This window comes from Chrysemys picta, chromosome 2 (assembly GCF_011386835.1).
Source record: "Chrysemys picta bellii isolate R12L10 chromosome 2, ASM1138683v2, whole genome shotgun sequence".
Taxonomy (NCBI): domain Eukaryota; kingdom Metazoa; phylum Chordata; order Testudines; family Emydidae; genus Chrysemys; species Chrysemys picta.
Window position 1 is genome coordinate 51,971,693 of NC_088792.1, and position 21,653 is coordinate 51,993,345.

A 21,653-nucleotide genomic window follows, 5' to 3' on the forward strand; every position below is an offset into this window, starting at 1 on the left:
AGCACTTCCATTTCCTTTTACAAAAATTGGCATCTTTCTTGCCTTGTGAGAGTCTTAGCCACTGTCACTCAGATGACAGAGGCATCTAAACAGAAATAGCAACAGAGAAATCCAAGGAAAGAGCAACATCAGCCATTTGAACAACAGATGTTTAGCTTTTGTATTTCTTCACTATCCTCTGTACATTATGGAGTAATTTTGTGCTCTACATCTGAATCTGAGCATATATCAAATTGAATCTTGGAACCATGGAAATGGTATCTAAGTTCCTGTGTCTGCATATATATTGTATATACACATCTATCTAACTAGTGTGCATTTGGTTAAGAAGCATAATTTCATTGAAGATGAGGTCTGTCTTTCAGGTTTTCAGGCACAATTTGTGCCCATGAAACGAATGATGTGCACACATCTGGGTAGCTGCAGTCTTAAGGCAGGTTTCCACAGTTCAAATGTGGGTGTAAAAATGTGGACATAAGTTGTGCCCACAAAAGGAAAGTGACCCTTCCAAAACCTTACTCCTAACACTTGATTTTTTATGAACTGATGGTTTTTGATTGATGCATTGCATAAACTGAAGAAATTCAATAAATGCATAACATAGGACAACCTACTTGTGAAATAGTAGATGTGTTGGCGGTTTGCATGACTGACAAAGTAAATGATGGAGATGTAAGTAGGACAAGTGACTGACCCCCAGAAATGTGAATCTAAATTTCAAGGCCTGCTATGTGATGCTTGACTGATGCTGCATAATCTGATGAGACGTCAGTGGACAAAAAGGTGATGTTCATCTTTTTGGTTTGGGCTCATTGTGCAATTCTGGTTTAGTAGCTCTGAAGCTATTTTTCATTCAAAAGAGATCTCTTCATTTCTGGGTTGGGTGGAATCTTAAATACATAAAATCAAATACCCTGATTCTCCTCAGTCTAATTTGTTATGTCCCATAAATGTAAGGGGAATAGTTGTCTTTCTAGATAAAAAATGCCTCCTTTATCGTCAGATTTAAGACAACCAACTATTTAATTGCTTAAGGCCCTGTACACAACCAACTTACCAGCCATAGTTATTATCATTAATTATTATTTGTACTGTGGTAGTGCCTAGAAACCCCAATTATAAATCAGTGCCCCTTTGTGGTAGGTGCTGCACAGGGCCACAAGCCTGATGACAGGTGACACGTAGACTGGATTGTACCCACCAAAAATAATTTCACATAGTGTCTTACAAAACCTAGAGTTGGACATGATCTCCTTGCAAATAGCTTGGGTATAATAGCAATGAAGCACTGCTGGGCAGGCTAGGAACCCTAAGAATATGCAAAGTGAAACTATTGATTAGTTAGGGATTTTTTTATTTTATAATGGAGATATCCATCTCCTAGAACTGGAAGGGACCTTGAAAGGTCATCGAGTCCAGCCCCCTGCCTTCACTAGCAGGACCAAGTACTGATTTTGCCCCAGATCCCTAAGTGGCCCCCTCAAGGGCTGAACTCACAACCCTGGGTTTAGCAGGCCAATGCTCAAACCACTGAGCTATCCCCTCTCCAGTGAAGATCTATCGTATCTTCACTGGCCCATGTCAGGGCCAATCCAAAAGCACATCACCCCAGTAGGTGTTTCAGCAGGCATTGTGTCTTAAACATGCACAATGCTTTCTGGAGCTCACTGGCACACAGGGGGCACATATCTGTTGCTACATCGCTTCAGAGTTGCAGGATGAGGTCCCCACGGCAGCTCACTAGCTCTGCTGAAGGGCTTGGATGTGAGGAGTAAAGCCATGGCTCAACCTTCTCTTCTTCCCCCCATCCCTTTACGGTAGCTAGTGCTGCTATCTCTATACTATCCTTACTCACAGTTATGGGCTGTGACATATGGGTTGTGGGATGAGGAGGAAATCTTTGGATACAAACAGTCATAATGGTTTATGTTATCACTTATGCTGTGGCTCCTATTTTATTTGGCAATCAGCATCATATTGACATTAAACATGGGTCCTCCATGGATTTACATAGTGATAAATGTTAAATTGGCAAATTGAGATTCCACATTTTAAACAAAAATTATAGTCCTACTGTATAATTACATAGCACGCTAACAATGCTAAAGCTACTCTATAATATCTGATCCAAAGCCCTTCGAAATCAGGGGGAGTCTTTCCATTGACTTCTATAGGCTTGAGATCATGGTTGCCACATAAAAATTAGCCTTAGGTACAGCTTGGAAAAGAGATGGCTAAGGGGAGATATGATTAAGGTCTATAAAATCATGACTGGTGTAGAGAAAGTAGATAAAGAAGTGTTGTTTACTACTTCTCATAACACAAGAACTAGGGGTCACCAAATGAAATTAATAGGCAGCAGGTTTAAAACAAACAAAAGGAAGTATTTCTTCACACAACGCACAGTCAACTTGTGGAACTCCTTGCCAGAGGATGTTGTGAAGGCCAAGACCATAACAGGGTTAAAAAAGAACTAGATAAATTCATGGAGGATAGGTCCATCAATGGCTATTAGACAGGATGGGAAGGAATGGTGTCCCAAGCCTCTGTTTGCCAGAAGCTGGGAATGAGAGACGGGGGATGGATCACTTGATGATTACCTGTTCTGTTGATTCCCTCTGGGACACCGGGCACTGGCCACTGTCAGAAGACGGGATACTGGGCTAGATGGACGCTTGGTCTGACCCAGTAGGGCCATTCTTATCATCTTATGTTCAGTGTTTACAATCCTGTAAGAGTGAAAAAAGATTGTTTTGCTGCATTGCTGACAGAACACTGTTAAATGCAAAATGTGAGAAAAGTAGAATATCTAGTCTCATTTTAAACATTGTTCTAGCTCTTTTCCTGTTATTTTAAATTTATGAATAGCTGTGTGCATAATTGTCAGTTTATGCTTGGGAAATGTCGGTTTAATGTAGGATGTGTATTGCAGTATTATATGAAAACACAAGGTGGCACTGGAGGATTGTACTAATGCACTGTAATTAAGACCCCTTGTAAATCACATCATTGTCAAAGTCAAGGAAACCATAAATTTTTACATTAAATGATGTAAACCATGAAAATTGGTCATTTCTCTTTCTTCTGATTTTGGCTTCACTTCCTAAGAATTTTTAGTAAAGTTTTGTCAAGAGTGAAATGGTGATGAGGCAGTACATAGCACAGCCATTACACGCGTACAGCAAAGTAATCAACAAATCAACATTCCTTTGTTTTCAAAACATGTATTTGCTAACAGTGTTGATCCTAAAGCTGTCTCTTTTTGTGCCGTGCGTCCATACCTCAGTGATGATTGCACATGAGAAGATACATTTATTTCCTCTATAATTTATTTGCTACACTGATTGAAGCTTTCTTTCACCTAGGTGTTCCCCATCCCCTTAAATCACTCTAAATACAAAAGCTTTAGTCTGCATTTGACTGAAGGGTCTTCCGGGATTCACCCAGGCTCTAAAAAGTTTTCACAGCACACAGATCAATCCCAATGGTCATTCTGATATTTCACTTTTGTTCTTCATCTTTAAGAATCATTTACACAAGGAATTCATTATTTATCTGCTTACAACATATGAAATTTGGCAACTTTCCCCATTTTACATAAGGTGTGGCCCCTAACCACAATCTAATATTTCTATTACATCTCAAGAATACTAAATATATTGCTCTAGATTCTCTCTTGGGGTAAACTGGCATAACTTCATCAACTTCAGTGAAGCTATGCAAATTTACACCAGTCAGGGATCTAGTCCATTGCCCATATTAATATATGCAGGATGTATAATTGAAGTGTCCAATGCAATTATATTTTTGCTTGTGACAATTTGCCATAAAAAGAACATGCTGTACATAAACAAAAGAAAATATAAATGTAATTTCAAAGGCAGACTGAAAAAGAACATAGTATAGTATAACCCAGGGGTAGGCAACCTATGGCACGTGTGCCAAAGGCGGCACGCGAGCTGGTTTTCAGTGGCACTCACACTGCCCGGGACCTGGTCACCAGTCCGGGGACTCTGCATTTTAATTTAATTGTAAATGAAGCGTCTTAAACATTTTAAAAACCTTATTTACTTTACATACAACAATAGTTTAGTTATATATTATAGACTTCTAGAAAGAGACCTTCTAAAAACGTTAAAATGTATTACTGGCATACGAAACCTTAAATTAGAGTGAATAAATGAAGACTCGGCACACCACTTCTGAAAGATTGCCGATCCCTGGATAACCCTATGCCAATGTAAGGGTCTGCCCATGTGGAGTCACTTGCAGGATTGGGGCCTTAGAAAAAAGACTGCCTTACTGGAACAATGCATGTCATGGCAAAAACTATCGGATAAGGACCTCAGTCCTACTTCAGTTGAAGGTAATGCCAAAACTCTTATTGATGTCAATGGGAACAGGAGCTGGCCCCAAATTGTATGGGGACATACAATGCCATCAGACTTTAAAAGTATTTTAAACTGAGAAATTACTATTCGACACACGGTTTGTATTGTAATGAAAAGCTATGTCAAGTCATTTCATGACTATAAAAGAAATAGTTCAATGAAATAACTCGTCACTCAAGTTCTGTATATCATGTGCTGTCTGTTGAGTTAGCAGCAAAATCAGGATGCAGTAGGTGGAACTTAGTTCACAAACTCATCGTACAGTAAAAACAATTCGAAAAAACATGGAGTCTGAGTTCTCATGTTATTTAGTATAAGGGTCATTTCCCCTTACCCGTACACACTAGTGATTGTACTAAACATAAAGGAGATAGATAGATGAACCATGCACTTAGTCCGTTCCCTAAAATATCATTGTTCCTTTATTAGAGGCTCCCCTAAGAAAAAATTAACTTAAATGGCTACTGTAGCAATTCTATTCATTTACAGATCTGAATATTAACTTAGTAGCCCGCACAAAGCAGTTCCTTTTCATAGGTTAACAGTTGTATCTTTAAACATAGGAACTGTGGCTGTTTGTTGCTCTACACAGAATGTGTAGCCTCCATTCAGTTCCCAGTGAGCAAGGGACAAAAACCAGCACTAGCTTTCAGGCTTGCTCTCATGTGGTTGGCACAAAAGCCAAGGACGGGATGGGCTTGAAGAATGATCTGTCCTCTCACCTCTCAAGATGGTTGTTTCAGAACAGAACTAAGTAACACCAATGGGGCAAAAACTGGAAATTTGCCCAACTTTGCCTCTGCTGTGCCTGTTCTGTAGATAAACAGGCAACTTCTCTCCCCAGGTTTGTAAGCCCAGCACTATTCCTGAGCATGAGCAATTCCCATAAAATGTAATAAGAAAGAATGACAGAAAGAAAGACACCATGAGAGTTCTTCTCAACAGGAAGCTTATTCTTCCATATGGTATGAATGGATGACACTTGACCACATTCTTTGGGAAGATACAGACATTATGGGCTATACTATACATAAGCACTATCCCCAGCAGGTACAGGCCAGAGTCATGCTACCCTAAACTCAGGGAGGATTTTGCCTCAGAGGGATACAATCTGTCTCCCAGCTCTCCACTGCTCAGTTACTCTCTGTGGAGCAGCCTTCTCAACGGGGCATGCCTGGCCTACTCCGTGGACTGATATAGTGCAACGCAGCACCTCCTCCCCAATCATTATGCAGCAATGTGCACTTCATGTGGTGCACGGGAGGAATAGTTCTTGCCCTCCCCCAAGTTCAGGGACTGTGATTTTCCTTAGCCATTGTATGGGGCATGCAAGGGCTACAAGGGACGGCTTCTCAACCTTTCTGCTCTCCCTGTGCATTCACAGGAAACCCCAGGGACAGTTGGCCCTGTTGACTCTCCCCTACTTCAATTCCTTCTGTAGTGCAATTTAACGCCCTTACAGCTTCCTAACTGATGCTATTCAGATTGTGGTTTTTGCAACTGAAAACACACACACACATTTTAAACAGAACTTTTGTTACCAAATTTTCTGTCTTCAACACATTTGGTCTCTGGGGAGTTATCAATTAATAATCTCTAGAGTAACCAGCCTGAAGGATCCCAGTAATTGGATATTAATTTAGAGGTTCACTTAGACGCATAATTTTTTTGAAATCTAATTGTGTCTTTAGGAAAACCACTCAAGTCTTTGTATTTTCAGGACAGACTCTGCTCACTACACACTTCCTTCCCATTACTTTTCTTTATGGTATTTCCTGATTTTCTTATGGGTGTAATTAAAACTATTGTTTCCTCCAGATAGCCACAGTACAACACTTCAAAGATCTGATAAATGAAATATCTGTGAAATGCAAATACTAAGATTTATTACATAAATTACAGTTCAGAAAAAAGGCCTCCCATGTAAAGAAGATTAAAAAGCTCTTTTACTTATTTTTATTCATGATCTTGACAATTATTTTTTCTCCCTGAGTTCAATGGTCTTGTTATTAAGCAATTGCTGAATATAGTCCTTGTTGTAAATTATACACATATAAATATATAAATTGCATTCCACTGAACTCAAGCTCACTTCTCAAGATTCTGATCTCATATACACAGGTGCAAATCTAACTCCACTGAAGTCCATAGAATCACACCAGATTTACACTAGCATAACTGTGATGGGACTCTGGTGCACCTTTGTATACTACAATCTACTCCATTCACCAGCTACTGAGAGCCATCTTCAACTTCCATTGACTGCGTGCCTCCCATTGAATTCAGTAGGAACTGGATCAGGTCCTGAAGCAGAAGGGGAAATTATAAAAATGTATTTCATGAATTCAAGTCTTCTCTGAGGAAGTGGTTAAAATGTCCCTGTATTTTTTATATAGAATGTAACAAGGTGTCACTTGAATGGTGTCTCTGGCTGTAACCATTTATAGATCAATGGAATAAGAAAACCCCTCACAACCATTTTTTATGAAAAGAAATACAATTACTGCAATAAAGTCAAATCCTGACCTTGAAAGATTATATAAATAAAATGTAAACAAAGACTGAAGATAAGGGACTCATTTGTACAATAATTATAAAAACTCAGTGAAAATACGTAGGGTTCCATGGAACAAAAAAAACCCAACAACTATAAGAAATGTGAAAGGGGTCTGTCTTAAATGGACCAAAGCATGACATTCAGAGTTCACTTCAATGGGACTATTCGCATGAGTAATGTGAACAGGATTTGGCCCCATTTACTCTGTAGTGCAAACACACAGAGGCAATGGAGCTGAAGGGAGGCCACAATCTGTCTTTGTTGTGCATACAAATTCTTCAGTAGTTCAGCATGCAAACTAATAGAAAGATAAAGACTGTTTTGGTTTTACATTTCAAGACAGCCACCTTGATATACTAATATAGCTTTTAAAGAGATGAAACAAAACTTTCACTGACTTTAATAAGAGCAGGATTTCACCCGGGGGCACTAAGTGTAACTTTGGATCCTAAAAAACCTGAACTTCAGGGAAAATTTAGATCAGGGGTCAGATCCTCTTCTGGTGTAAATCTCTGTAAGCTCCATTGATGCCAGCGGACCTATGTCCATTTACACCAGCTCAGAATCTGGCCTCAGGCTCTGACCTCTGGCCCTCCTCTATTTCTTTTCAGGTGTATATGTGTTTCCTTTGTTTTTATTTTTGAAATGCTGTTTGAAAGAAGAAAATAATCACTCATCGTTTGTGTGAGTTTTGTCAGGAGGAACTGATATCTACTTAAAAAAAAAGAATGAGTACTTGTGGCACCTTAGAGACTAACAAATTTATTTGGGCATAAGCTTTCGTGGGCTAAAACCCACTTCATCAGATGCATAGAGTGGAAAATGATGTTCTCTGTAAATATATATCTTCCTACTGTATTTTCCACTCCATGCATCTGATGAAGTGGGTTTTAGCCCACGAAAGCTTATGCCCAAATACATTTGTTAGTTTCTAAGGTGCCACAAGTACTCTTCATTCTTTTTGCTGATACAGACTAGCACAGCTACCATTCTGAAACCTGAGATCTACTTAGTATATACATTTCTTACACACTTGTGCACATGAAATATAGTTTGCACAGCCAGCAGGTATGTTTAGGACAATACCTTGATAGTTATTATTAAATTATTATTGTGATTTTCTTCTAATACCAAAAGTAATTAAACTACATGACTATATGAACTAATCACTTGCCATTGTTTTAGAGTTCTTTTTGGTCCATTTGAGTCTTCTAAAACTATTTTTGTAATAATTTGCATAATTTAACGATGGCTGAAATAAAATTTGGAGCTTAAAAAAATCCAGTTTATAAACCCTTAAATTGGGATTTTTAATGGGAAAAACTAAGTGACTGAGAGACTGTCCTTTTCCTGGAACTGTACTGCTAAGAACCACTTTATTAAACAGCATACAAATGGCTGCAATTAAAATGCTCTTTTGAAAAAATTCAATACTCCACCCAGGCTATGGTACTGATATTATATAGACTCATATAAAAGTCAAATTATTGTGTAAAAAGTCACTTGTAATTAATGTCAGATATTCAATAGCATCACATTTCATATGAAAAAATGTCACGTGTGCATATAACAGGAATCCTTTGGAACATTTTGTTTTTTAAATCAATCACAGCCAGCTTCCAACTTGCTTCTTTAGCATGCTGTTTTCCTTTCATCAACCCCCTCCCCCAACAATAGAGATAAGTGACAATAGAACCAGCCTTTCTGAAGTAAAGCCCAATTCTACGCCAACTGAAGTCAATGCCAAAATTGGCATTGACTTCACTGGAAGCTGGTTTGGATGAACAGCACCTGATTCAAAGTGGATTGAGGAGAGTCTTTCTATTGACTTCAGTGTGCTTTGGATCAGACTCAGCATGTCTAGAAGAGAAGCATTTCTACATTTCTTTCAAAAGTATATATAGCCAGAACTTTTCCCTTGTCCTTGTGGTCAAACAACTACCCCAGGAGCAGCTAGGAAGTGGAAAAGTGCATCCAGGGAGATCCTGCCCTTCTTATTCAGGCAAGATTTTCATTTAATTCACTCAGGGTGACATCCTGGCTGTCAAGTATCAGGGGGTAGCCAGTGTTAGTCTGTATCTACAAAAACAACAAGGAGTCTAGTGGCACTTTAAAGACTAACAGATTTATTTGGGCATAAGCTTTCCTGGGTAAAAACCTCTCTTCTTCAGCTGCATAGCTCCTGGCTGTGTTGAAGTCAATAGGAGTTTTGCCATTGGTTGCAATGGGACCAGAATTTCACCCTGAGGCTTTTACTTGAGTTAGGACTGCGGGATTGGGCCCCCCAGTGTAAAATCCTCTTAATGTGCCTGATTTAACACACATAAAGAAGAGTCGTCCTCCGAGGAACCCCTTTCAGATTTCCTTGGTGCCCAGAATCTTCTTCCAGCTCACAGCTGACATCAGAATTTGTGGCCAAACACTTGGCCAAACTGAAAGGCTCCTGTGGCTCTTTTCTGCCTTCTCCAAAGCCCGTTCTCCCTCTTATTGAGCCCCTAGACCTGCAAATGAGAGACAGAGGGCTAGAGTCTGCCCCCCTTGGTCACAATGAGTAATACCTTACTCTGAGTTACCCCATTGAAAGCAGGGGGATTTCTTTGCAGGGTCAGCTACTACTCAACTCAGGGTCAGTTACTACTCAGTAGTCATACTACTACTATGTCTCGGAGAGCGGCCGAATCTGGTCCATGGCAAGGGTGGGGGTTCTAGGATGTGTTCTTGTAACAGTAACTGGGGAGAGGCGGTGTGTGTGGGATAAAGCTCCTGCAGTAGTAGGCTGCACAACGGCGGTGCTAATCCAGTTGCCAAAGGGGCAGCAGGTTTGTTTACTTTGGGGTAGGAAGATTATGTGGCTATTGATCACCTGGGACAGTTTCCCTCTTATCATTTCATCCCTGTTGGGGAAGGTGGCTGGGGAACTAGCTAGTCGAATGAATCTCTTCATGATTATTCATGTATATTACAGGAGCCTCTAGAGCCTCCAGACCAGAAACCCAAGCCAGGCCTGGGCTACCCTGTGATGGAAACTATTTCTGGAGTGGCAGAATAGTGGGGTGGTTTCTTCCAGGCTGCAAGCTTCATCGTCAATAAGCCGAGAATCCTACATACAAGGCGGACAGATGATGCTAGAACTTGGACCTCAGACGTCTTGAGGCGCCCATCCTGTGGGTATCCTGAGGAATGGACATTGTGCCTTACTGGCAGCGTTTATCTCAAAGCACTAATCACAAATCACCTTTTTATGACCATGTTCCAGACGCAGCCCCCCGAGTTTACACAATATTTTGCAGATCAGAATGGAGCCGTCGGGTTGCGATATTAATCAGCGGGACGTGCTGGGGTGGGGAGCAGCAGGTATCTGGCGGGACAGCTGAAGCCCTGGCTTTTCCAGCCGAGCATGCAGAAAGGTTGGCTCTTGTTTCCCTTTAATCAAACGATAAATCAAGAGCTTCGGCACGCGACCTTTGGCAACACACCCGGAGAAGGACGAGGTCTTGTTCGGGTTCTCCAGAGAAAACGATGCCCCTCCCTGCATTTCAGAGGCCCGGGTGACATTTTTAAATAGCCCCCACCCCGTTTTTTGGTTGTTGTTCAAAGACAAAGCCCAGTGGGATGATCGCTGTAAAGAAGAACGCAGACAAGGGCGGCCAGACCTCGCTCCTAAGTAATGCCACTTAGCAGCACTACGGTGGGTAGTGAGGAGTCAGGCTTTCCAGCTCAGCTCCGAGGGGCTGCAGAGCGCGGGGTTGCTCTCTGCGCCCCCTAATGAGGAAACCCTCCATTAAACCAAGAGGCTGGCAGGGGGCTCCCCCAGCACCTGTAACCCACCTCTTAGCCTGTCTTAGCCCGTCCATGCCGCCTGTCTGCGGTCTCCCCACGCCCCGGCTCGCTGGAATTCATCAGCAGGAAACGATCCACAGAAAGAATCGTACCATGGGGGGCTCTCTCTCTCTCTCTCTGTGTGTGTGTGTCGGGGGGAGAAGCCAGCGGCTGAACAATTCTTTATTGGCATGGGATATTAATTGCTACTGAAGGGGAAACAAACAGTCTCCTGGTGCGAATGCAGTGAGAAGGGCTGGCAGGCAGCGGCGTGTCCTGGCGCGAACAAGGAGCTGGGGAGAGCCCTCTGGTGGCAGGGCAGGGCCAGGCACAGCGCCTGGGGCGGGTTCTGATTCGCCGCCCGCTTTGGAGGGACGGGTGGGCTGTTGCTAAACTCGCTTTTCTCTCCCCCCAACAGGGACTCTCGGACAGTCCGCGGCTCAGACGCTTTATTTTAAAGACGCGATCGGCCCAGGGCTTCGCAGCTAGATTTGATCAGGAGTTAAACAGCCGCGTGCCCCCGAGCTCCCTCCAACAAGTCCCGTTGAACAGAGATAAACAGCCCGCAAGGCTTCGCAGCGCGGCGGCCGCGGCGCCTGGCCGCCAGACCGGAGCTGGCGGTCCGGGCAGCCTCTCGCTTCTCCCACTTGTAAGTTTCCTGCGACGTGGATCTAGTCGGGTCCCAGCCAGCGGCGTCTCCCTTCCCGCACGCTGGATTCACGGCGGCACCTGTTTCCACGGGACACCTACGCGCGTGACATGGAGAGGCGACGCGAAAGGGACCCCTGGTTCCTAGGAGGCTGCCAGCCACTGTAGGTTTACATGGAGCATCCCTGGCTGCGTTCGGACCCTACAGGCAGTACGTATAGAGAGAGCAGAGCGGGGGCTCCGGCTTGCCCCAGGATGCGGTCCTCCGGGGGCTAGGTGGGGAGGGGGACATCCGCTTAGCCACATGTCTTCGGGCGGCCTGCGGCACGCACGGCTCGGGGCAAAGCCAGGCACGAGTGAGCAGGGGCAGAGTCAAGGCAGCTGTTTTCTTTAAAGTGGGCGGGCGGGCGCGGTTTGGCTTGAACAGAGCCGGTCGGATTTCCGGGAGGCGAATCGGTTTGCCCTGATTGTAAGCGTCGAGGTGCCTCCTAGGTCCCTAATCCCGGGAGCTCCTGCCCCCCCTTTCCCTCCCTTCTCCAGCCTGCTGCTGCGTGGCAGTGGCGGTGGCAGTGAACTAGCAGCCGGCTGGAGCCCGGATCCTCCTGATATAAAACAGCCAGGCAGGTCTGGCAGCCAGTGGCACCAAAGGCTCCTGCCCAGCACACGCAAGGGTGCGCTCCAGCCACCTCCCTCGCCAAAGGACTCAGCTCCCAGGAGCGCCAGCCCCAGCAGCGCGCCAGCCAGCCCCGGACCATGCGATCACTTGGCTCTGACGCTGGATTAACTCGATTTTAATCGTTATTTGTCCCCCACCCCTCCGCCTCTCCTCCTTCTCCCCCCGCCCCTCTTCCTCTCGTCCCCCCTTGTCTCGAAGTCTAACCTTGTCTTGTGGTCATGGGGTCTATAATTTCATTTTTGTCTAGGCTGGTGAGAGCTCTGCTTGTTCTGTAAAGTGGATGTCAGGTGGATCTATGGTCTTGAAGGAACAAAGAGCAAACGAAGGGAAAGCCGTGGAAGTTTGAGCCGGGAGGATGCAGGCTGTGTATTGGTACGCCGTGCTTCTGCTGCAGCCTACTCTCTACCTGGTAAGTTTCAGATGTCCTCTTATCTTGGGGGTGGGGGGGAGAAGGCAATCGGGCATCACAGAAACAAACAAACAAACACAAAACTCATCACCCCACTGGGATCTCAAGCGAGATCTCTCGGTTCCAACAACTTTATCAGGTTCCGGAGCTATTTCTGCTTTAATTTCCCTGCGCCCCCACGCCCCTCTCTCTTTCTCTGTGTGTGTGACGGTAAAGCCTGGAGGGTGGACAGCCCCTCTCACAGACCGACTGTGCTGGGGCGGCAGCTGCACCTTCCGGCGATTTTCTGCTAGCAGGGGGCTTGTGACACGAACCAGGAGGGGGAACATCTGCGTCGCCTCGCTTTGAAAAGCTTTCCCCCGTGGTTTGGGGGGGGGGGACCTAGGGGTCTGTAACTTTCTCTCCAGATTGAAGTGTAGCTTCTAGAGTTGCCGATTTGTTCAGAGGACAAGTGTATGATATGCAGGACACTCGGGAAGTGTATAAAGCAGGCGGGGAATCAAAGTGATCGCCCTGTAACACTCCCCAAATAGGTAAGGGCTCTGAAAAACATCTTTTCCCACATCCAGGAAGGTAATAAAAGATCAGACTTTGTATTCGGAATGTCCACTTTCCGGGGCACATTTTCCCATGCCCCTCTCTCTGAAGGGTGTGCGGTGTGGTACAGAACATGCTGTGCTTTTAAATACCCTCTCACTGTGTCTTCATCGCTTATTCTGTACGGTAGGCAAGTTCTTGTTTACTACTTGTTATTGCTGCTAGAAACCCTTCCGGATGGGGATCACTGTCACCGAGCCACAACAGAAGACATTCATTTTGCAATATAATACAGTACCGTCGTGTAAACACTCAGTGACAAGCACAGCTAGTATTTTTTGTAGGATGTGTCATTGACTTCCGTAGCAAATCCCCTTTAAGATTACCAGAGGAACACAAGTAGGCATGAGTGTTATCTCCTTTAACGCATACTTTACTCCCTATATAATCACAAAGAACAAGGACAGACGGCATGTCTTTAGTTCGCATCCCTTTCCTCCTTTGCTGCATAGCAGGCAAACCAAGCTCTATGGATCCGTCCTCAGGTCGGAAAAGCAGTTGAAACTGCTTCTAGGCTCAGGCTGGGTGGAAATAAGGGAGAGCTGCAAACATGTAAGTGCATTTTCATAGCTGCACACTTAATGTTCAGATAGACGCCAAGGGGAAGAGAGGTGTCTTTAACCGGTCACAGGTTCAATGCGAGGGTTCCGGGCTGCTTTTCTGGTCGCTACTTCCTACACTTGCAGCATGTGTCCGCCTGAGGGCGCTGTGCGTCAGTCTCAGCCCAGCCCAGGACACCTTGGGGGTAAGCAGGTGAGCACAGGGGCAACCAACCCAGATGAGAACACACACTATTGTGTGGCACCTGCTCGTACACCCTCCCCAAATGAACAGCAGCAAGTAAAGAGGCATAACTTAGAAAAAGTGAAACCACCACAGCTAGTCCCCTTCCCCCTCAGGACAAGGCAGACAGCGGGGTGTAGGAGGCGGCGGGACTGGAAGCTTAGAAACATTAAAGGGATAAGGCAGAATATGATGTAAACCATAGACATGACAATTATAGTAGAAGAGAGGGATACTAACGTGGCACTCGGGTGCCGCTCAGCTAACCGGAGGCAGGACTCGAACACACAAACTTCCCTACACGAGTCACTCCCCTCGTGTCACAGATTGGCGGCACATCTGCAGCAAACGTTGCTACTTTCCGTTAATTTTATAGCATATGAAAAAGCATGTGGCAAATAATCTATCAAACCCAGGCGCGAGATCGATACGTTGTGCTAAATTTTGAATGTGTTTGCTGGCAGTTAAACTGTTTTGCACTCATTACAACAACAGTGCTGGATTTATTCTAACGCGCCGCAGTCTGAACAACAAGCGCATTAATTCTCCTTTAATTGTAAACTGGGAGCATTTGAAAACCATTCAGTGTGCAAATTATGCTGATTCAATTACCGTTTAGTTACAGACTTCATTACCTGAATGCCTTTTTTTTTCGCAGGGCTTGGCATTACAGAGGGAAGGAGACAATTTTCCAGTCTCCCTCAAAACAATGCAAAAATATGATACAATAAAATAGAGAATAAAAGACAATTTAGGGGGAGGGGACACTCTTCAGCTAGGTTGTATCTTCTGCCAAAACACTCAGAGAAAAAATAAATCCGAAGGATTTTCCCACTCTAAACAGATACTTATTTCAATCTGAATCTTTATACATGTATTCCAACATCTTTCTATATATTTAACCTGTTTTGTGAGTGTCGTTAAAAGTTCGAATTAGGCCCTCATGTAGTAACAGTCTGATATTAGCAATGAAGCAGGAAGTTTTGATTAAAACTTTAATGCAGTGTCAGGAACCAGCAAGGTGCAACGTTGTGCTATGCCTCTACTTTGTGTGTGTATGTGTACGTGTGTATAAGCCTTACACAAACGCATACAACTGCATAGAGCAGTTACAACCAGGATTTAAATGTTGAGCCCCCAGCCATTTAGGATGTGAAAACAAATACGTTCAGATTCCCACGTAGTTTGTTTAAAGTGCAGGGCGGACTTTTGGGGAAGGGTCGTATAGGGAAAAGAGTCTCCTTACATCTAAAACAGACAATACCCAGTGACAGTGTACTTAGCAAGCTTGGGCTGCACCAAGTTAGACAAATATAGATATTTGCCAGTCTGGACTTCCCCTCAAACCAGTGCTCTCCCTCTCTCTCCCCCCCCTCCCGCCTTTTCCAATGAAGTCTTGTAAAGTGCAGTTCTATTTTTATGGAGATATATGCCAATAGTCCACCCGGCCTTGTGGGAAATTTATAGAGGTCACTGATGATACAGATAAATCTTAATGAATAGGAATTTCATGTGGAGACTTTCCTTGCAAAAAAGGTTTCCCAGTATTATATTTATTTATAAATAAGGGGATACTCCAGATTTGAACAGACATTTCTTTCTTTCTCTGTTTTGTACTGTATTTCTGCACAAAGAGGTGAACTGCTTGATGTGGTTAGATTTGATTAGCACAGTAGATGCATTTCCTTTGGCCTAAAGGAGTACCTTTTTGGTGAAATTAGGATTTAGTCTTTAAGGGCATACGTTTCCTGTTTCTTCAGTCTGGAGGATATTATATGAGGCACATTGCACTACAGAAAGTATTTCAATGCTACATGATTTTAACTAGCGAACCTCAGTTTTACATTTTTCATTCGAAAGTATCTAGTTGCAATTTTCTGATTAAAGTTTTCTTAACTGATAATGCTGCATCAAAACTGAAAATCGCCTCTGACCTAGTACTAAATATAACTCAAGAAAGAAAACATCACTCATATATTGTAGTCTTAGCACGTCTTCATTTTGAATGACATATATGAAAAGGACATTTTAGCTTTACAATAATTCCTAAATAAAAAGCTTATTATCATTTAATTCCTGCACCAATTCCTGCACACTTCCAATACTCAGACACTTTGTACTGGGTTGAAGCACATGCTGTAGAAGTGGCTAAAAACATGGTTCTTGGCAAAGAGATCCTAACTGGACTTATTTCTCAAGGATGGGCCAAAGAGATGGGTCGTACCATTTCCACACAAATTGCTAAGGCAATCCATTGTAAGAGTGCAAACGACAGGCGTTTGCTGATCACGGCTCAAGTACATCCACGGGAATGTTACATTCCAAACGGAATAACAACTTAATTCCTGTGCAGCAGTTAAAGGAAACACGATTGATTTGATAAATTAAGATGACAAGCATAATTTCACACAATCAACCTTTTAGAAGGTTTGCATGCAAGCAGTTAAACCATTCCTACTGGATAATCTTTTTGTCATTCGGCGGTTGAATGATGTACATTCTTCCTGGAAATCTCAAACAGTGAAGGTGAAGTGTCTGTTGGTCGCAGGTTTCTATATACCTGTTTTCACAATGCACATCCGGATAGACTATCTGCGTTCGATTGTTTTGTGGTGAACTTCCAGTGTTTTACATTAAACGAACAGGGTGCATTTGTTTCACTCCCTGGCTAAAAGTTACCCATATTCACTGATTTGTTCTCATCTGTCAAGAGTATCTGGTGGAGTGCTAAATACAAGAGCAGCGTTGCGGTGGGAGGTTGCTGGGAAAAGGAAACGTATTGTCGCCTTTCCCAAGCTAAAAATGAAGTTACTCACTAGTGTTTTTTGTAAATTAAGCTTTACACTATTTTTGGTGGCCTTTGCGTTTTCCATGTATTAAAAGTTACATTGCAAAAGATTTAAATTAACTTAAGCAGGCACCACTTTTCGAAAGAATTTTCTGGTCCAGAGCCGGAAGAAAACATTAGTAAATAGTTTGCTTAATGGGAATTTTTATCAGGATGGCACTTTAAAAAAAGAGAATAGATCCTGGTTTTCACAAGACAAAGGTTCCTAGAAACCATTTATTGTGAGGAATGATTACGCTTGCAAATGGTTTTCAAAATGTACTACTAGTGTCCTTCGGTACTTGACCGGGGTTTTAAAATCATTCCCCAACATTATTGAAGTTTGGGGGCCTTCCGATAATCCGGGTGTAGCTTTCCTGGTGCAGATCAGCTGTTTAAAATTGTCCTCAGTGTACGTTATTTGCAGAGGGGGAGAAAACATGAAGTTAATGGCTACAGAGTTTGTGTACCTCTGTGATTTCTATACGTGTGGCATTGTTTGCGGTCATTTCTGCCTGTTTAATGAAAGCGATTGTTAATGTGAAAGAAGATGTGGCTGTGAAAACAAGGTGATTTTTAAGATAGGTGCGGATGCCCTACTTTTCCAAACATTTCTCTAAGCTGCGAAGGAAAAAAATAGGCAGCATTGTCCTGCAATAACCACCCTACAATATTTTCAAAAGGGTATTTTGAGCTGAAAGCATCTGGGTATTGCTTTTTCAAATAAGCAATTTTCTGCCTTTGGTTTATTTGATGGGGCGCGCGGGGGAGGGGTGGGGGAAGGAAGCAGAGGATTGGGAATGCTTTTTAGTGAGTTCACACAATCTTGAACTAGACTCTTTTCGTTTTAAAATGGAGTTTAAATACCGAAAATGCTGTCTTTATATAGAATAGCTCCTCCCTGGAAGACACTGCACGCTAATTGCGATGGGAACTGGATTGCTTGTAGTTGGCAGATTTCCTAGTAAGCGAAGAATGGTGAATTCTGTCCAGGGCTTAAGTTCCTAACTCGTGAAGAGTCATGTGCAGCAGGTAGAAGTTTAAGGAGGTTTTCTCTGCACTTAAAAGTTCCTTTTGCATAGTTCTTAGCATACAGCTAACTCTTTTCAATCGCTGAAGGAAGCAGTTTGGAATAGCTTTCGCCTTTTAGGAGAGGCACCTGAATGTAAACCAATATCCCCGCCTCCGTGTGATTAGCCAAGTAGCTAGAGGTATCCATTTTAAGCTCCTTAATATTTCCCTGTCCCTCTAAACCGCCATTTTAATTAATAAAAAGACAATTTCCCCAGTAAATTCGAAATTGCGGAGAAGCTGGTTAGCAAATCAATTGCTCGGAATAAACAGCGCCTTGAGAAAATGACTCCATGACCCACCTTTCCTTTCCTAGAATTGGCTTCTGCCCTTCCGATTGCATTTTTGTTAAGTTACGATTGTGATTTATCAGATAGTTTAACTCTCAGCTCGCTCTTCTTGTAAGTCAGCATTAAACCACCTCTTGGGTGCTTTGTAAATACGTCTTTCGCATTTTTATGCAGCAGATTGACATGTTGACGACTCTGCTTTAAGGAATGTGACAATAAAGTGGAACCCCCCCCCCCAAGCTTGGCAAGCACTTCATCAAGGATAAAAAGGTTCTGCTGTAAGGATGTCACTCAATTTATTGTGAAAGTCGAATGAATTACGTTTAATGAAAGTGCTCCCCAGATGAATATTACCAGCAATTTCCTGAGTTGGCTCTGTCAGATTGATATGAGGAAATGCCAACCCATATCAAAAAAGATCTCCAATCTCAATTACTATGCAAGCTTTCGAAGAGCTGCTTTTATTGATATGATATATATTGGCGGATTCTCAATGCTATGCAAACTGCTTGCAGTTCAGCAGGACTGCACATTTCCCAGTTTATTGGTTAACCCTGCGGATTGCTGGCTGTTGTTTAAACTTCTATCGAGTGCTCTGCCTTTGGAGGGGAAAAAAAAAACAACCCACATTCATGAAAAGGTGGCCAGAGACAACAGCCATGTAATTTACATGGGGTTACAAACAGAATAGATTTTATTCTAGTTTTAGAAAGTCCCTTCTGCACGCGTGGGTGTAATCGAAGGTCAACCAAAAATGAGTAGGTTGAGCCACTGCAACACAGCAGTATTGGGTCACACCATTGTTAGTGTGTTTATAGGAGACAATCCATAACATTACAATATTTCTCATTTTTCGCAATAGCAATGTTCCCGCTTTCTGCCCCGGCCCTCTAGGGCCTCTTTGGACAATTTAGAATTTCCTTAAACCCAGGAGGAGACAGAAAATCTCTTATGTCACCTAAGCTACATAAGAATGGCCATTGTGAGACGCTTTCCTTTTCTATATAGTTTACCTGCAATGACAAAAATTGCTGCTTAGAAATACAGTTCCTTCCACAGAATCCATCTTGCTGGGTTTCTCTGTGATTCAAAGAGGGATTCAAAATATCTCTTCCCTCTCACCACATCCTTTCAGTTTTCAGCTCGCAGAGACTGATGGGGAGGGGAGAATTACCAGATAAGGGCGACCTACTGATCTATAAACCAGTCAAGAACTCCTGACAGCAGGGATCAGGGCCAGTGGAATCTGCATACATGGAAAGAAATTCTTAGCAGGCATTATAGAAGGGGCGGGGGAGATAACCGCCCACCCCTTCCCACTTCTGGTTATTTTTGATTCCTGATTTCATATTCTTTATTGGAGCCAGGGAAAAACTTTATTCAATGAAAGATTAACCCACTTTATTTGAAAAATATCCCCCTCCCTTGCAGATGTTGAATAGAGCCAATTAAGTTATTTACATCAGTACAGAAGTAGGGGCTGAGAGCGCGGACCGGATGTTTTACCTTCAAGCTTAATGGCGTGCACACTTACAAAAGTGACCTGGGCAGGCTGTTTTTAAAACGTTTGCTAGTCGCTGGATTCCAGGAGAGCACCAAGCGCCCCGCCTTAGCGGTAATTTGGAGCAGAAAGGGTTTTCATAGAGCGCCGCCCCTCTGGTAATAACGGGTGGTATTGTGTAGCAACACCTCTTGCCCAGAGTTCAGCCGGGGACCAAGGCTGGTGGAGGTGGAATCTTGTCGTTCTTGTCAGTACCCTGGACAGACCCAGTCTAAGAATGACCCCTCTCCAAACACACACACACACACACACACACACACACACACACACACACACACACACACACACACACACACACACACACACACACACACACACAGAGCTTCTGGGGCAGGATCCTTATTGCTTTTCAGAACATCTCCAGGACTTCCTCCACTTCTAATGGTAACTTGTTCTCAGACACCCAGCGCTAGAGTTACTGGATGCTTGGTGCTTTTCAGGACCCTGGACAACTCCTGGACACTCTCTTCCCCCCACCTCTGACGGCCCCAAAACATCCTACCACCAGACACAGTTCGTGGAGCTAGACGCCTCCTGCTCTGCAGCACCCTGGTTAGCTCACGCTTCCACCCCACTGCCCCTGGCATTGAACCAGCCGTCACCTCTATCACCAGTCCGCGCTTCCGGGGCTGCAAACTGCTGGCGGATAGTGACAGCTGCTGTATACTGGTGACTTCAAGGGGCAGCGCTCCAGCTCCGTCTGACTCCAGAGCGCAATTCTCTCTTCCTGGCTTCGGAAACAAAGAGACCGAACAGCTGAGATTGATGTCTCATTAATGATCGATGCTACGTTATGCGAAACCACTTGAATAAAACATTTCTCTTTAAAGGCTCCCCGCTACTTAAACGGAGACACCTGCCTTTTAAATCACTGCTAAAAGGACCCGACTCCCAAATTGGGAACGAATTCCTTGTCCGAGTCACTTAAAAAAAATCCCACTTAAAATGACTCTTTACATTTTTAATTATTCCAGCTTTCAGAGGAGACAATGATTATGTCCCCTCTGTAACAAAAGAAAACGGCTTAGCAAGCAAATCAATGTATTTACTATCATTACTGACTGGGTCTCTCTTAACTGATGCCAAGCCAGACTCACTGTTTTCTAAGGCTAAACTGCCCAGGGTGAGGACGTGGGGGGAACCTTGAATTTATCATCATTAGACCGGTGGAAAAGTAACTCATCTTGTTAGGAACGCTTTCATTTGCGCCCCAGTCTTGTCTCTTTCCAGCCCATCGCCCCCCCCCCCCCCCCCCGCACTACCTTTGGTCGGAGATATTCAAGTTAAATGTATCCGAAATGGACCCTGGAACATTACTGATGTTGAGAAAAAACACACTCTAGAAAATCCACTTTGTGATTAATTAACAAAGACACTTCACGTTCCTGGGGACAGAACCAGACTCACTCTTTTATTTAGTCAAGACTTAATTTTTTTATGAGCACCACACATTTGCTTGAACTCTGAACCGTTTCGTAGTTAGAGATTGGAGCAGAGCAGCGATAATGCTCGCTAGGAAACTTTCAGTGTTTGCTCACATATGAAATAAGCGATTGTTTGGCGCTCCCACGAGCTGCGTCCTACTTTAAGTAAGAGATAATCATTAGCTACGTCCTCTGATCGCATAAATCCCAACTTACTATTGACAGAGCTGTCCTCTCGGGGTCTGCTAGCTGAAAGGCGGTTGTCAATAAAACACAGAGTTGACAAGAAAGGTGTAACTGGATGACTGATGGGACGTCCCTTCAGTAACGGCCTGTGATGGGAATTGACTGGGTTGGGAAAAGTTTTAGGTCAGTCTTGCATTGATGTTTGCACCAATTAGAAGCACGCAAAAGCATTTGGCGGCAGAGGCGGTCGCGCATTTGCTTAGAAGCGAGCCATTGAATTCCGTATGATTAAACTGGTACACCAGGTCCTGGGGACTGTATTGTCTGATTCGTAGAGCTAGTTCTACCTACAAAATGCCACCTTCATCACTGTCTGTGTCTTGCAGACAATCCAGCCGCAGACAAATGTCTCGG

The 21,653-nt window shown here is 43.6% G+C and overlaps 1 protein-coding gene and 1 long non-coding RNA gene across 3 annotated transcripts in view; one reads left to right on the forward strand and one right to left on the reverse strand.

The window, feature by feature from the left end:
- Positions 1-2,599: 2,599 nt before the first annotated feature.
- LOC135981940 (uncharacterized) lies at positions 2,600-12,426 on the reverse strand. Its single transcript, XR_010599150.1, has 2 exons — positions 12,296-12,426; positions 2,600-2,729 (listed from the first exon to the last, which is right to left on the reverse strand). It is a non-coding gene; the product is annotated as an uncharacterized LOC135981940 (long non-coding RNA).
- Positions 12,365-21,653, forward strand: part of NXPH1 (neurexophilin 1) — a 176,326-nt gene continuing 167,037 nt past the window's right edge. Inside the window, exon 1 of one of the 2 annotated variants that reach the window (XM_005299885.5) lies at positions 12,365-12,500. In XM_005299885.5, the coding sequence (XP_005299942.1) occupies positions 12,447-12,500 (54 nt within the window). In that variant the 5' untranslated portion in view covers positions 12,365-12,446. The remainder of the gene's footprint in view (positions 12,501-21,653) is intronic. The other variant, XM_005299881.5, reaches the window with a different exon arrangement.